Source organism: Lepisma saccharinum, chromosome 5 (genome assembly GCF_977018435.1).
Source record: "Lepisma saccharinum chromosome 5, izLepSacc3.1, whole genome shotgun sequence".
Classification (NCBI taxonomy): Eukaryota; Metazoa; Arthropoda; class Insecta; order Zygentoma; family Lepismatidae; genus Lepisma; species Lepisma saccharinum.
The window spans coordinates 8,171,950-8,183,867 of NC_139233.1; the positions used below are offsets into that span (position 1 = coordinate 8,171,950).

At 37.8% G+C, this 11,918-nt stretch overlaps 1 protein-coding gene across 3 annotated transcripts in view; it reads right to left on the minus strand.

The window, feature by feature from the left end:
* The window catches only part of LOC145987641 (cyclic GMP-AMP synthase-like receptor), a 30,128-nt gene extending 19,792 nt beyond the window's left edge, over positions 1 to 10,336 (minus strand). The window contains exons 1-3 of one of the 3 annotated variants that reach the window (XM_083122108.1): positions 10,195 to 10,336; positions 6,050 to 6,189; positions 191 to 361 (exon numbers count right to left, since the gene is read on the minus strand). In XM_083122108.1, coding sequence (XP_082978234.1) covers positions 191 to 361; positions 6,050 to 6,189; positions 10,195 to 10,243 — 360 coding nt within the window. In that variant the 5' untranslated portion in view covers positions 10,244 to 10,336. Of the gene's footprint in view, positions 1 to 190; positions 362 to 6,049; positions 6,215 to 10,194 lie in introns of all 3 variants that reach the window. The other 2 variants (XM_083122110.1, XM_083122111.1) reach the window with 2 other exon arrangements.
* Positions 10,337 to 11,918: the final 1,582 nt, after the last annotated feature.

Sequence of the window (11,918 nt, forward strand, 5' to 3'; positions counted from 1 at the left end):
GAAGTGGATACAAATAGCAGAGTATACTGGTGGTGACAGTGTGAGAAAAAAAAAAAAAAAAGATATAAAAGGAACTAATAATTATTATTATTATTCAATCTCAAACATATAGCCATGTTTATAATAATATATACAATTTTTAAGACCCGGCTACAATGTCCCAACAATTATGTAAATAAAAATGTCTTGCCTCTATTTCAGAGCTGCTTATTGGTAACTTGATTACTACGTCCATGTCAAATTCAGTTGCTTCAGATACTCTAAGACGATCGAAGTAGCTGCCGGTTGGGTACTGCCTCTCAAACAGCAACTTAAATAATTCACATTCATCCTTCATCAGAGCAATGATTTTCGTCTGAACCTGTGTGGGAAAATTCTCCTTTAGCAAGTATGCATGTTTGTGTAGAAACACACACAAGGAAAAGAAAGAACGACTGATAAACAAAAATGGAAGAAAACAGTAAACACTTATGTGAGTGCAATACAAGATGTCAGAAATATGTGGTAGACATGGTTTGGGGTTGGATATAGAGCAACTATACCTGCCGCAAAATTAGTTTGGTATTGACGCTTGGGAAGCACGTGTTGAAATCGGGTCTACGGCACTGCGGGAGGGTGGGTTGCTGGCATGCGAGCCAATCAAAATCTTCCCAGTGCTTCACCCAAGCCCTGGTTACCTAGCAACAGAAAACGTTTATCTCGGTGTTGCCGCTTGTCGGGCGATTCTTCCTGCGATCAGATTTCATGTTGTTGGGAGAGGACGTGTTGTTTGTTTGTTGCGTTGCTGTGATATTTTAACCGGTCCGTTGTTTTGTGTTTATTGAATTTAGAGCATTCTTTGTTGTATATAGCGTGTTGTTTTAGTTGTTATTTTTTGTACATAATTTTCTGTGTTCTTGAGTGTGTCGTGAGCTTGTGTGAAGAACGTCAAGCACAGGAGGCAATACTCGAGATGACAATGTACCAAAGAGGCCATGCACTAAAAGAAAAAGGAATTCTTCTCAAAGGACAAACGCGGGAGATGGTTTGTTCTGAGCGCAAATAATTTGGGCAAGAGAAAAACAATGGGGGTCCAATCATTTCTGTAAATGAAGTTCTGACAGGACTGCTGCTGCTTTCGGCCTGTCTAAGAACACTATTGTTACCATAGGGAAAGAAAAATATAATGTGGTAGAAATAAATAAATAAATAAATAAATGCGAGGCTTCAAAATTGGAAACCCCAGGAAAGAAGAGGAATATCAATAAACGCGTGACAAATTTAGATACCTTTCAGCAACTCTTATTATAGGATGAAAGATTATCCCACTGTTGGGAAACTGCGAGTTTCGTTGAAAGATTCGGCATTTTTTCAAGGTGGGGAAACATCTTTAAGGACAGTCATAAAATATCTGGGATTCTCATACAAAAAAAAAATAATGGACGCAAAATAAAGTAAAGTATGTAGGCATATGGGGATGTGGAGGTAAAGCTCCACACATTCTCGACCTCGACCTAGGCCATATTATGGAGGTGATGTGGTTCACCAACCGCCTTTACCGCAGGTTTGCCCCAGGTACTCACTTGGGCTGAGTCGACCCCGGAGCGGCTCGGGATATTTGAAAAAGTTCCACAAACCACCGCGGGTCTCACACGTGAAAGTCAGACGCCCCACCAACTCAGTTGCGGTATAATTGAAAGACGGGCAGACTTTAACGGAGACTTCGGAAAGAAATGATTATTGAAAGTGTATATACAGAATGGATTGAAAAGGTAACCTGTAAACAATGCTCGTTTCGTTAATTCGTTCATGTTGTAAGGGAGATGGAAATGGAGAGAGAAAACAATAACACATTCATCATTGTTGTCATCATTGTTATTTCGTTTTCCTCGAAAAACAATAACACATTTCATCATTGTTCCTTTTCATAACACGTTTTCCTCGACACAGCGTCAGACGGCTGCCCTGCGTACCGTACCGTACCGCATGATATGGCAACACCGTGACGCGTGTTCCTTCAGCTCTCAATACCAAACTAATTTTGCGGCAGGTATAGGTTGAGTCCAGGGGCAATAGTATCACACCACAACTGCACATTTCCAATATTTTCCATACCACCCACAGACCATCTAACACTGATGAAAGAAACTTCCATTATCTGGCTACACTGCAGAATGATTGCATCTTTGTTTCTCCAGTGAATATTTTACCAGGATGTAAAATAGACAATTATTGAATGACAAATCTTGGGTGCATCAACACATATGGCCATTTTGCATCCTTCCAAGTATTCGTGGAAATATTCCCTTATCTAAAATCTTTACTGGAGAGTTTAAAAAGAGGTGTCAAGAGCACCTTGAGAAAGGTTAAAAGTGCAAGGCTGTACAGGGGCCTGCACAGGACAAACACAGCACATTAAAAAGGTAAGGATACTCTAAAAACTTGCTCTTTTTACAAAGCTAAAAACATTACTTAAAACACTGTTGTCTTCACCCAACAGGGATGATAAGCAGAGAAATTTTCATTTTGTACAGTAAGTGTTTACTGTTTCCTTACACACACACATCAACAAAGAAAGGTGCAGACTAACTTTTTCTAAGCAAACAGTAGATGCTAAGCATGCCAATCTTCTATTGGTTGCTTGACATAGCAACCCTCTCCCACTTATACAACTCTTTGGACTGGGAGGAATACCTATATAAGAAATCTACGTATACCCAACAAACCATTCACTCCAAATTCTTACGCGTGGCATAAGTACAGGATAATCATATAGTGAAGTACTAATTGATAGAAGAGAAACTCACAAACAGGAGGAGACAAATACAGAGTGCCTGGTCACCATTTTACCTGAAAGTTTTCACCTAGAGGCTGAACTTTATTTTTAATATTTAGAGTTTGCTCATAAGAAATTTCCATTGCCTTTTTTTAAATAATGAGTACAGTATGTGTTTTTTAAATTGTTGTGTTTATTTTCAATATCGTGTGTATCATTAAATTAGAATAACAAACATGCCATTATAAATTCTTGAACAGTTGCTAGCCAAATTTTAAAATCTGCATCGATATGGCAGTCCGCCACATGTTAACATGTAATGCATAGTTATTCATGCTGTTACTGAAAGAGGCTTCTTCAGGAGACTACTCCGGTGTAAGAATTTAACAGTTGGGCTGAAAAGTTCGTAGGCTGACTCATAGATGGCGTTACTAGAATTAAATCCATGTGATTTTTACTTAGTACTAACCTTCAAAAGATACGTGTATAAATTTCACAGCTGCCGGATAATTAGTTCGTGAGATATAGCATTCTGAGTGAAGCAGCTTTTGTTATTGTGAAAAAATGGATAAAAAAGAATTTCGTGTGTTAATAAAGCATTGCTTTTTGGCGAAAAAAAATACTGTTGAAGCCAAGGCTTGGCTTGATAAACATTATTTGTACTCTGCACCAGGAAAATCAACCGTTGAGAAGTGGTTTGCTAAATTTAAACAAGGCGAAATGAGCATCGAAGACGATGCGCGCTGTGGATGCCCCAAAGAGGCTGTTACCGACCAAAACATCAAAAAAGTCCACAAAATAATTTTAAATGATCGTAAAGTGAAGTTGATCAAGATAGCTGAGACTTTAAAAATATCAAAGGAACGTGTTGGACATATTGTGCATGAATATTTGAACATGCGAAAGCTGTGTGCAAAATGGGTGCCGCGCGTGCTCACAATCGATCAAAAGCAACAACGTTTTGATGATTCGGAGCAATGTTTAGCGATATTCAACCGTAATAAAATTGCTTTCCCATCCACCATATTCTCCAGATCTGGCCCCCAGTGACTTTTTCCTGTTTGCAGACCTTAAAAGAATGCTCGCTGGAAAGAAATTTAGCACTGATGAAGAGGTAATTGCCGAAACTGAGGCCTATTTTGAGGCTAAAGAGAAATCGTACTATAAAAATGGCATCGAAAAATTGTATGACCGCTATAATCGTTGTATCGTCCTCGAAGGCAACTATATTGAATAATAAAATCGAATTTTGTCAATAAAATATTTTTTCCTATGTTAGCCTACGAACTTTTCAGCCCAACTGTTATTATTTTTAATCCAATATTGTATTATATTAATTCATAAATTAAATGTTTTAAGATCACATTTGAAATGTTACTTGGATTCATGAGTTTCATAGCCCATATTTGCAAATATGCATAGGTTGTACTCTCTGAATTAACATTGGTACTCAACAGTGGTGGCACCAGGATTAATCATCTGGGGGTGCAGAATAAAATTTAGGAACTGCGATGTTGAAAATAGAAATATGCATGCCATGTTTTAGCAGAGACGTAACCACAAATTTTTGTCTGAGAGGAAAGGGGGGGGGGGGGCAAATACCAGGAAATAAAAGTACTAATAATATGACATTATTATTAGTAGTAGTATCACAAATCACACAAAAAGGAGAGGAAGTAGGTGCTAAAGCATTTCTGTTGAACAAACGATTATAACGAAATATTTTTGCAACACGTTCAATTTCACATTAGCTAATAATTGAAAACAAGCACACAAACTGTTGCATGACGAAAATAATTCTTTTTGTACATATGACATGCATAACTTTCATGTACAATATATGTTTTACACATATGCAACATGGAAGGACGTAAAAAATAGGAAAATACATATGCAACATGTTAACACTAAATTGTGTACGTACTCAAAGTTTCTTTAATACATATATATAACATATTATTTAAATGCATTACATAATCAATGCATCCACCTCATAACAAACCAACAGCAAAAATTATATAAATCTCACAAGTGAGCGTGCTCCTTTTCATCCACACAATTGTTCATGCATCTAAGACAAAACTGCTTAGAAGTAACAGTCCAAAGTACATAGTTGGTGTTACTTCTCTCTCTGGTTAGGTAATTTACAATGCATTACAGAAAAAAATGATATTGTTTGTTTCGCTCAAGAAAATTTTTACATTTTATATCCAAATTATTGCAAACGGAAAGCAATATTAATTTATTAGGGTGCAGCATTCTCTCTTTTATAATGTGTTAATTTAGATTATTCGCTGGCCCCTAGCTATGGCTCTGAACTTTAACGAATTTACGAAAAAAAATTATGAAATGTATTATTATTTGCAAAAAATTTGAAATCTAGGATGGCAATTACTTCTCTGTCCTCCCCCCCCCCCCCAACCCTGCAGGTGCCCTTGTCAGTCTGGAAGAAAAATAAATTAATACATGAAAACTAATTCCATCTTGAGTATCATTTTGTCCTGCTACTCTTAGATCCTGCTAGCCTTGCTTTTTCCTTACTTCAATGTTTGTCCCTTAGAATTGATTTCCGACCGAGGTTGGGGGAGGCGTAATTACCACCTGTGGTTGCTCCACTGGCTATCTTCCCTCTGCCCCAGATGCTGTGGTGTCAGAATAAAACGCGAAGTGCACGTCAACTTCATCTTCGTTAAAATCTCCTTCTGCCACACTATCCCCATCAACGAACTGTAACATTTCTTCGCAAAGTTTGGTCTCATCAACAAAGTCTGAAATGGTACTTTACTAAACATGTTATGTGGAATATATAGAACGTAGTAACAGGTAAACTTCCCGTCACGATACAACTTGTGTTAAATAATTTCCCGAGCACGACCTGATGATATCTTGAAAGCACCTGAAATTTTTGTTCCAGTGCGACTTGGAGAAAAGAGGAACAACAAGTAGGCAGACAATAAAACTAACAACAATGCCAAAAAAAAAAAAACTCACTGACCAGTAGGCAAATATTGAAGAACACAAACAGACCACTTAAAACAAAAGAAGAAACAATTCTTAACAACAGTACTGACGAAAGAAAAGACAAGTCTCTGATCTTTATAGAGACTGTCGACAGTACAGGAAAATATATGTGGATTATCTTTCTTTCCCTGGCTGTTGTATACAATAACAACTGTCTCACTACAATACCTAACATTTGACACAGTAAGAGTTAATGTTTTCAACTTAGGTTTTGAATAGGGGGCACGGAAGAAAATTAGTTCATGCCCCCCTGGCACCGCCCTTGCTACTCACCCTGTTAAAATCATCAACATGAAGTTTCCTTTCAAATGCATTAAGGGTCACTTTTTCTTGCATCAATGTCTGCAGCTGGCTGCTTAACTTCACATTATCGAAAGTCTTCTTTCTTCCCTTCTGCTTGTTCATTTTTCTGTCTGAATTAGGAAGTATAACACAGTGCTGTAATTTAAGTACGGAAGTTTCTCATTTCATAATTCAAAAATTATCTCAGTGCATAAAAACAAAATGGAATTCAGCACACACAGTGGCGTGCCCAGGCTTTGGCCCAGTCAAAGGTAGGAAAATCTAACAAAAAAAAAAAAAAATTTAACTACTGTAACCTATACATGACCCTACCTAACCTAACCTTACCGGAAATGGTTCGTGGAGTTATGTATGAATGGTTTGTGGGGCTACGTTAGTATTTTTGGGTGCAGTGGGGTGGAAATACTGCATGCAGAGTACGGTAGTGAAACTGTGACCGCCATTTTGTGTGTTACCGAAGGCAAACAAGAAACGAAGAAAACTTACTCAATATGTCGCAAATAGAGCTTATTTCCGTGAAATAAGCGAAATGCCACCTTCAGCAATGTTTCTCAATGCAGAATATGAAAGTACGAATATTCAAATTGGTAAATGTCTGTTATATCGGAGACACATTTCTTCATTTTTACAGAAGAAACTACTTACGGAAATGAGTTTCTGTATCATTTTTGAAAGTTCGTGGAGGTATTTTCTCACCGTAGAACGCTGCACAACAAGAAATAAGCACTTTCGATATAATAAACTTCCATTTTGTGCAAAGCGACAACATTATGCCGTTGTTTCCATTATGTACCTGCAGATGGCGCGAGCGTCGAAAGTCACGCAGTCTCGCCAATGTTTCCAAACGTGCCTTTTTCTTACAATTTTTTTTTTAACTATGCTTACCTAACCTAACCCAACCTTGCCGGAAATGGTTTTTGGGGCTATCGTGAATGGATTTTGGGGCTATCGGGAATGGTTTTTGGGGCTATCCGTCAATTGTTTGTGATGACGTGATGAACCCGAAAGTAGGTATTTTTTGGTTAAGAAGGTTGCAACACTGCATACTCACTCCAAATCGACTAAACGGAAGCACGACACGCAATGATCCACAGCTGTGCGTGCCATATTGTATGTTCCGCAACAGAAGAAAGGACCCAAAAGAATTACTCACAATGTGAAAAATCGAAGTTATTTTCGTGTAAAAAGCATAATGGCACCTTCAACTATGTTCTGCAATACACAATTGTTAAGTACGAAACATTTAAAACTGAAAATATCCGATAGAAATGTGTCTCCGATATAACAGACATTTACCTTCAAATTAAATGAACTAGCAAATTTCAGCCGTTTGTCCGATACGAGAAATTTATCAGGAAAAGTATATGTAACCCCTCCCTTTCTAAAATCCTGGGTACGCCACTGAATACACATTACACATGAACCTAGCTTTGGTACCGAAATGTTTGCTCACAAACAGATTCGCAAATGAGTATGTGGATGGGAAAATTGTTCTCTAGAAAAAATAGGGTAACATTATCGTATGAGGGAAACTGATTCCTTCAAATTTACAGGGGAAAGTACTTACGGAAATCATTTTCTTTAGCGTTGTGGAAGTTCCTGAATGTAGATTTGATCCATTTTTTTGTGCGAAAATCTCTGTCCGACATGCTGTTTCTGCTCCCACCATTTGCTTTCTGCACGAGAGTGCAATGTTCCATGTGTTAAGATGATGCAACCCCGTAGCCAGTGTTTCAACCTCGCCATGTTTTCACTAGAACATGACGTGTCGAGAATTTTTTTTTTAACTATGCTTGCCTAACCTAACTTATTAAAATTTCGGTAACCACCAAACGTCTCTAATTCCCTTATTTTCGTGTTTTTCACATTGATACTTACATATTCTGCATTCGTAAGGATTCTTCTATTTCGCGTTTCTTTTTTTGCACGCAAATAATCTCAATTTTCGAAAGATCGAGTATTTTTAATTTGTTCACTTTCGCTTGCGTTGCACGCGATATGGCGGAGAAATCTTGACTAGCGTAGTCCATGATCAGTGGTTATGCAGTGTTGCAATCTCCTTCATAGAAAAATACCTACTTTCGTGTTACTGGTTTTGTATTTTATTCCAGGTTCGAAAACTCAACGAACCATGCATGGATAGACCCACGAACCATTCATAAATATTAGCCCCACGAACCATGCACGGCAAGGTTAGGTTAGGTTATGTTAGGAAACATAGTTAAATTTGTTTTTCAAAAAATTTTTTTCGGGTTCGAAAACCCCACGAACCATTCATAAATAGCCCCACAAACCATTCAGGGATAGCCCCACGAACCATTCATGGATAGCCCCACGAACCATTCACGGATAGCCCCACGAACCATTCATAAATAGCCCCACGAACCATGCACGGCAAGGTTAGGTTAGGTTCTGTTAGGTTAGGAAAGATAGTTAAATGTGTTTTTCAAAATTAGAAATTTTTTACGAACCATTCACCGATAGCCCCACAAACCATTCATATATAGCCCCACGAACCATTGACGGATAGCCCCACGAACCATTGACGGATAGCCCGACGAACCATTCATAAATAGCCCCACGAACCATTCATAAATAGCCTTAGAGATACTGGGCGAAAGGGGGGGGGGTTATAACCCCCATCAACCTCACATTGAGCACGCCACTGATCCTGTGCACGTCATGTTGTCGCAAGTTCGTAATCAGAAATGATGAACAGTAACTCACGTTTATTTACGTTCTAGAACTGTTACACAGTTACAAAACCGCGCATTTGGAAACACTGACCGGTTGTTACGTCATGAAACGCTCGCAAATATTTGGTTCACGTAGTAGACAGACATCAAGGTAACAGCTTTCGTGCATCGGAGTGACATTAATGTCGAAAATTACATGATTTATCGGCAAAAAAATTTCAACGAGGTGAAAGCAAACTTCCAAGACCTTCCTAAAGTATAAATAAACCCATTTCGGTAAATACTTTCTCCTGTAAAATTGAAGAAATACGTTATGGGGATACGAAAATTTTACCCCTAACTTAACCTAACCTTACGGAAAATGGTTTTTGGGGCTAACGTGAATGGTTTTTGGGGCTAACGTCAATGGTTTTTGGGGCTAACGTCAATGGTTTTTGGGGCTAACGTCAATGGTTTGTGGGGCTAACGTCAATGGTTTGCGACGTATTAGCATAATTTCAAATCCGGGCACGAAAGTAGATATTTTCCAGTGAACAAGGTTGCAACACTGCATAAATCGACAAAACACTCTCAGAACGCCCCCTAAACCAGTACACTATCACGGCCATAATGTGTTACAGATTCGAAACAACAAGTAACAGTAAGTACTCGTAAATCTAAGAAATAGACATTGATATGCATTATTTCACTTAAGAAAATGTTCCACATTCGAAAATAACACGTTAGCAATGTAAAGAAGTCCGAAATATATGGTTCGTAGGTGTTTCCCTCATATAGTACCAAAAATAGTAAGCACTTACTCACTTTAGACCCTGAAGAATGTGTTAACAGACATAAATATAAATTTATCCAATGTGTACCATGATTAGTTCAGAATTAAACAATCGGAACTTGTGCCAACCTCTCCACTTTACTACTGATTAAAATGAGTGAAAAAAGTTTTGGTATAAACTTGGTTCAAATCAATCAACTCTGGAGAAAGGGGAAATTACCATCGCTTTTAAATTGCTTTCACGTGATAACTAGATATATTCAGTAGTTTCTTTCATGAATTTCCACAGAAATTTCTATGCAAGATCCCTGTCCTCGAACCTCCGCGTCGCAATTAATCTAACGGTACAAATAAGTAAGCAATGTTAAAATAAACAAATCTTATAAACGATGTTAAATAAATCATTTTAAAAGTGAAACGCACGGTTTCTAATCGTCCAGGGAACTTTTATGGACGAATTTGAACGTAAATGGATTTAAATCAAAATAACTTAATGCTAAACATACATAACTATAGATATTTATCTTCAAACAACATTAAAAATATACACCCACACAAAAAGATCATCGGTGAACACGTAAATGTAAACTCAAAAAAGAATTTCGTTAAGTAAAAAAAACGGGCTTATCTCTGAATTGTTTCCTTACCAGTATTAATGCACTTTCGGAAAGAGGCACCCACGTCTGCTTCAGACATATTGGGTAAAGTATATAAGAATGCAAGTACGAAATACTTTAATCGAAAGTGATGAATCTTTCGCTTTTCACTCTTTACCGGCTACCTGTCTGTCTCAGTGAAGCCAATCTCCGAATGCAGAATTTCCCTTTTACTAGTGTAAAATTTCCCTTTTTCGACCTACATTTCCCTCGATTTTCAAAACACATCTGAAGCTGTATCTTTGTATTACTATAACTGTTAATAAGGCGGTTTAGTGGGTTCAAACCCCCCATTGAATAAAATACTAGAAACTGATCATAGTTTCATAATATAATTATCCTAAAATAAACATTTGAATTTTAAAATAAAACACTAATGTATTGAAAAAATCCCCAAACAAACAAAAAAAATAATAATAATTCGCCCGACCCTGTGGCCGAGCGGTTAGCACATCGCGCTGCGACGCCAAGGGTCCCGGGTTCGAATCCTGGTCGGGCTTGGTTGTTTGTGAATGTCCATTCATCAATTTCATCCTTTCATCACTCATCCTCATCTTCGCAAATTAGCCAAAAGGCACAAAACGCGAAGTAAAATAAACTAAATCAATCAATCAATCAAAAAAAATAATTCGTCTGTTGCGCAATGATTGTCGGACTTTGAAACCCACCCATTGTCAAAGCTTAGCTAGGGGCCTGCTGTTAATATTTTTCTTTTGACGCCTGTTTTGCCTGAGGAACAAACTTTTTTATTATTATTATTATTAAATATTTATGAAAATCATAAAAGTGTGAAGTAATGGGCAGCCACTCAATACGATTTTTTTTTCACATGTTTCCCAGATATCTTTTCATCCGCAGATAAATCCCCACGACGTTTTCTAACCTTTTTTGGGAGTTGCATGTAGCTTCCTATCAGTCACCTCTTCCATTCTCCTTGCAACGACACAGGACACACACAAAGCACACACACAGCCACTATAAAAAACAAATAGACACGTTCTGAAATGATGGATGGAATAAGAAAAGAAGTTGAAAATCGCGTCCCAAATTCTTTCCAGATGCAGCGCGGCTCGTGCCTTGAGGCCTTTCTAGGAAACTCGACAAATATAAGACTGACCGGTCAAGGTCATCTATAACAGGGAGAAAGAAAGCTTACTGAAAAGTATCACTGTTGCTAACTATTCATTTGGAAAAAGTACACGCTGAAAGTAAATATTTTCGAACTTTTTAAAATAACGAAAATGTGAGTTTAAATTTCCCTGTTTTTTTAGCTATTTTTTCATTAAATTTCCCTTTTCCCTTTTCACCCTCAAATTTCCCTGTGCCGAGGGAAATTTCCCTGCTTTTGGCATCACTGGTCTGTCCGTCTGCTGCTGTCATTTCAAAATCATGTGGTAACGGCTGTTCGTAAACTCCAGCCAACTCAGCGCAGATCTTACGAGTGGATTAAGCAGACGTCACACAAAACGTCATGTCGACGTCACTAGCCAAGCTGTTCCACGCTGCAGTTTACGAACAGCATGGATTATGGCGTGGTGGATCGTCTCGTCTGCTTGACTCTTGAGCATGTTTAAAAGCAGTTGACTTTTTTTGGAAGTAGTATTAGGTGTAAATGGCACTAAATCTCACTTCTATATAAAGCTCGGCTACATTAATATAAATTAATAGAATCTATTATAAATTAATATAAATTGACACAAAAATAACCGAAAAAA